The 4,425-nt window shown below is 37.8% G+C and overlaps 1 protein-coding gene across 1 annotated transcript; it reads left to right on the top strand.

The window, feature by feature from the left end:
- Positions 1 to 430: 430 nt before the first annotated feature.
- LOC136816617 (uncharacterized) lies at positions 431 to 4,081 on the top strand (the record flags this gene model as incomplete). The annotated part of the gene is given in 2 exon segments (XM_067072956.1): positions 431 to 625; positions 1,021 to 4,081. Coding segments are annotated over 2 exon segments (1,016 nt in total), but the record flags the coding sequence as incomplete, so codon positions are not given.
- Positions 4,082 to 4,425: the final 344 nt, after the last annotated feature.

Raw genomic sequence — 4,425 nt, forward strand, 5'->3', positions numbered from 1 at the left:
GTCAACCAAAAGCTGTAATATCTAGCCTCAGTAGCAGCGACGATGAGCTGCCAACAAACCATTAGTTTTTTTTTAATTGTAAAATAGCGTTGACTTTTATTAGCCTTTTCGTCAACATGAAATAAACTATTACATACAATTATCTCCCCCTCTTCCTCCTCTCGCACACTACAGAATATGATTCGTTTCATGTAAACAAAGAAAATTTCCTCAAAACAATAATTATTCATAGAATTCAATTACTTTAATACGGTGAAAACATAATAAAACCAACGCTTGTGTATTTCTTTGAGAAAGAGAAAAACTCCCAATGTCAAAGCAACAGCACGGGAAAATGAACATTTTCCTCCGAAGAACGGGGAAACTCTAGCATAACAATGCGAAACGCACCACTAAAAACTGATAGTTGAATTTTTATGTTTCTTTTTAGCATGCGAAATTATGGACGATGAAACAGAAATTAAAGAAGTTTACGACTTTGAAGGCGAGGAGCATGATCTTAAGCATGTTTGTTTTGACATCGAAGAAGATCTTCTCGATTTCGAGGAGAAATATGACGGCGATATCGAATCGTTTTGGGGCGAGCATGACAGCGAAGAAGTCGAAGGACCAACAGGAAATGAAGGTAGAGCTTATTTTAACCTTTAATAAACGAAATCCATTTGTATACTTCCTACTTTATTGTCATGGACACCTGCAGACCTCGTCGATTGGCACGCCATTTGTTATCCTTTTATAAACCAACCTGGCAGGTGGCTGAACGAAAACCTGGCAAATCACCTTGTTGGACCTACCTGAAGTCCTATAAATAAATTAACCGACGTTTGTTCGTCCGTTCGTTACCAGCTTTTCTCTAGATTGGTTCATTCAATTTTTCAGATTTTTCTTGCACAAAGGTGCGTTACCCTCGAATGTGACGGAGCCCGATTTTCGAGGAAAAAAATTGGGTAAATTTCAGCCAAAGAATGGCTAGTTGAAACCAGTTGAAATTATCTTTGCAATTTCATCTCGTCTTTTTAGGTTCGTCGCGTGATCGTTGGTATTCAAATTATATTATTCTCGCCATTCCTGAAAGTCAAAAATTCAAATTGCTCTGTCAGAGTGGAATAAAGGAAAGCCTTCAATATCTGTCTGAAGAATTTGAATCATCTTCACCAAAGTTCAAAGATAATTTCCGTACATTTTTGACAAAGTTCAAAGCTTCTGCTTACAAGGATGAAAAGCCCTATTCCAGACAGCCCCAAAATATCGTCAATAAGCAACCGCCTGGTCGAAAAAGTATGACGAAAGTCATGTCAATGCTGGAGAAGACACGAGACCCTGACCTTGCCAATTTGTTCGTCAAGAACGTTCTTAATGGAAGTAAATCTTCATATGCATATCGTGGTGATGGCGAAATCTTCAGCATCTATTACGAGAACATCGAGAAACCTGTAGCCGATTTGCTGAATTCAGTATCGTGGGAATCCATTAAAGAGGAAGTTGAATCTGTCATCGTTGCGTCTCCAATTAACCATTATCTCCGATGGATGAAAGCTTACAACCATAATGGCATCACAGAAATCGCGCACAAAATCATAGAACTGAGTTTACGAAAGGTGGAAAAACTAACTGGAGAAGAGTTCTACCCTTTATGGGGAGAAATCTTTTCACTGATCTTCAACAATGAATTGTCTGGCACACGATGGTTGGATTCAATCATGACTTGCACTCAAATTATCTCCAACCTTCCACTTCTTTCCCACTTGTGCTCTCGTTTGTCTCCTGAAAACCAGACAAAGTTTCCGCGCCTTCAACGGATTAATCGACCTCATGAAAAAACCAACTACATCGCATTCTAACGATACCATTGCATCAAATTTGTTCTCGGCTATAAAACAAATTATCGAAAACTTATTCTATAAAAGACAACTTCAAGAGCTTTGCGACGCCCTCGTTGCAAACAACAAATTACCAGTTATCGGACTTTTTTTGGGTTTACTACTAAAAGATAAACAGTCGTGTACAGACTCTGAAGCTTTCAAATTATTTTTGTGTGCTTACATGAGCTGGATGGATAACACAACTTTGAACGGATCGAATCTGAAAGAAATTGTCAACATCGCAAACGTCGTTTACCAGAGTAACACACCTTCAAATGAAACATCTGCTAAATTTATCGTTTCCTGCAAGAAAATTGCCAACCCTGATCTACTTTGCATGACCCTGAACGAGCTATTCGCAGTCTTCAAAGAGAAAAATGTTCCTGACCATTCTATCGTTTTGAAGTCCCTCTTAGATTCGCTGTTAAATCTGATCACATTGCAGCCTCTGCGTAACGCGAAATCGATGTCTGCCTTGATTTTGTTTATTTTTGAAAAAGGAAGAACATTTGAAGACATCCTATGTAAATTCATTGCAACCAAGTATGTCTCTAACTCAATGGAAACCCTTGGCAACGTTCTCGCGACTCTATGTACATCTGACAATAAGGAAACGTTAAGACCAAACAATAACTTTCAAGCAATCTTAGGACTCTATACACTTCTCTTACAAAATGGTGTAAAACCTGATCTAAAATCGTATTCGGCAACGTTGACTTTTTTGTTCAACGATGAAAGCTGGTCATTGTCTCTACCTCTTTTACCAACGCTGTTAGAAATTGACTTTATTAAGAAAGATTTCAAAAACTGTGCATTCAGTATCAGTCAAGTTCCCTCTGGTATCATAACTGACAATTTCAAAAAGCTTCTCAACACTGGAGTGGATTCACTGGAGCTGTTCCTCGTCCAAAACAAAACAGTTAGTGATCCTGATTACAAAGTCATCTTGGGGTTTGTTCAAGTTTTATTCGATGATTTAACCAACTTTGGTGATATCGTACTACGTTTCATTTCCATTGCTCAGCTGAAAATTAACGATTATTCAAACATGTCCGCTCCTTCATCCGTCCTCAAACGATTGATTAACGACCTTAGACCGAAATACGTGGCTACAGAGATGTATGCAAAGCTTCTCCTCGTACGCGTTTCGAATTTGCAGCTCATTCAATCTTTTGGTCAACCGAAATTAAGTTGGGTTCAACCTAATGCTATCTTAACTGATCACCCAACGGTTCAGCAATTCCTTCGAAGTCCGCGAGAGGATTTTGCTTATCGAAATTTCAATGGAATTGCTCATGCCAGAAACTGGGCAAGTAAGCATCAAGGATACCACCCTCAAAAAGGTTACAGTTTCAGAGCGTCTACTCACGGTACGGGAAGAAATGCCACCGCTCAATTGAAAAAAGGGAGAGAATTTTACAGTTTGAAGTTGAAAGCTTATCAAACTCTAATGACTGAATTGGAACAATTGCGAACTAAATTGAAAGCTTTCCCGAACGTTCATTCTGAAATAGGTGACAAAAGACCTGCGACTACCCCGTTATCAAATATTTCGAACATGCCGCCATCAAAGAAAGTTGTCATTGAGATTGATTGAACAGTGTAAATACAATACGGCTTTCTAAAACAGGACTATATTCATTTTAGACGCTCTTGTTATTTCTTCTGATTTACTTTTCTCAAACTAGCCACCATTTCTATCCAATCACTGGTTGACTACTCTCGGGTATCTAATAAGCGTCCCTCCTGCCCATCCAGGACATTCTTATTCTAACCCCCCCCCCACCCGCTTATTAAGTTTTGAGAATTTTCCACCCACCCCACTTATTTCAAAAACCCCGTTTATTAGGTACCCAAGAGTAGGGAAGAAATAGTTTGCTGCAAGGACGCCTTTCTAATGAAGAATATTGTCTGCACGATATGATGGGCATTTAGAAATGCTCACTATAATTTTAATGATGGTTCATTTAATTTCTTGTAGCAAGATTTGAGATTCTTTTTCTATGTCGAATTTTCGACCAAGCTGAGTGAAAATCATTGAGCTCTTTTTATTCTTACCTAGTTTGTATATGCTTGATGTATTGATGTACATATCTCTTGAGATATTTTCATTGGCATTTATTATCGCACTTTATTTAGCTGTAAAGCAAAAGTTTATCGTTTATATTTTTTTGTGAAAAACAACAAAAATGATACAATTTCATTTCCTTTTTCTGTAATCCGAAATCAAGTTGTTTTTAGCTCCGAAATTCAAGTTCTTCTTGAAAGACTGCTACTTTAAAGGGATTAAATTTCGTAGATTTTCAGCTTCATCCTCGAAATTAAGTCCCAATGGAAATTTCGAAAGGCCTTATTCGCAAAATACTTTGAAACAAAACTCAAAAATGTCAAATAAACTATTTTTTTAATATTTACTGGCATCAAAGAATCGTTGCTAAAGCGTATTTCAACAACCAACATGAATTGGTAGTTAAAAGGCACAACAAAATGTAAAAATATTGTCTCCCGATAGTACCATTCGCGAAATTAAGTCCCCACCAAATCGTCGCGGATGAGCTCAACC

The sequence above is a fragment of the Clytia hemisphaerica genome, unplaced genomic scaffold (assembly GCF_902728285.1).
Source record: "Clytia hemisphaerica strain Z4C2 unplaced genomic scaffold, Clytia hemisphaerica genome assembly, whole genome shotgun sequence".
Taxonomy (NCBI): Eukaryota; Metazoa; Cnidaria; class Hydrozoa; order Leptothecata; family Clytiidae; genus Clytia; species Clytia hemisphaerica.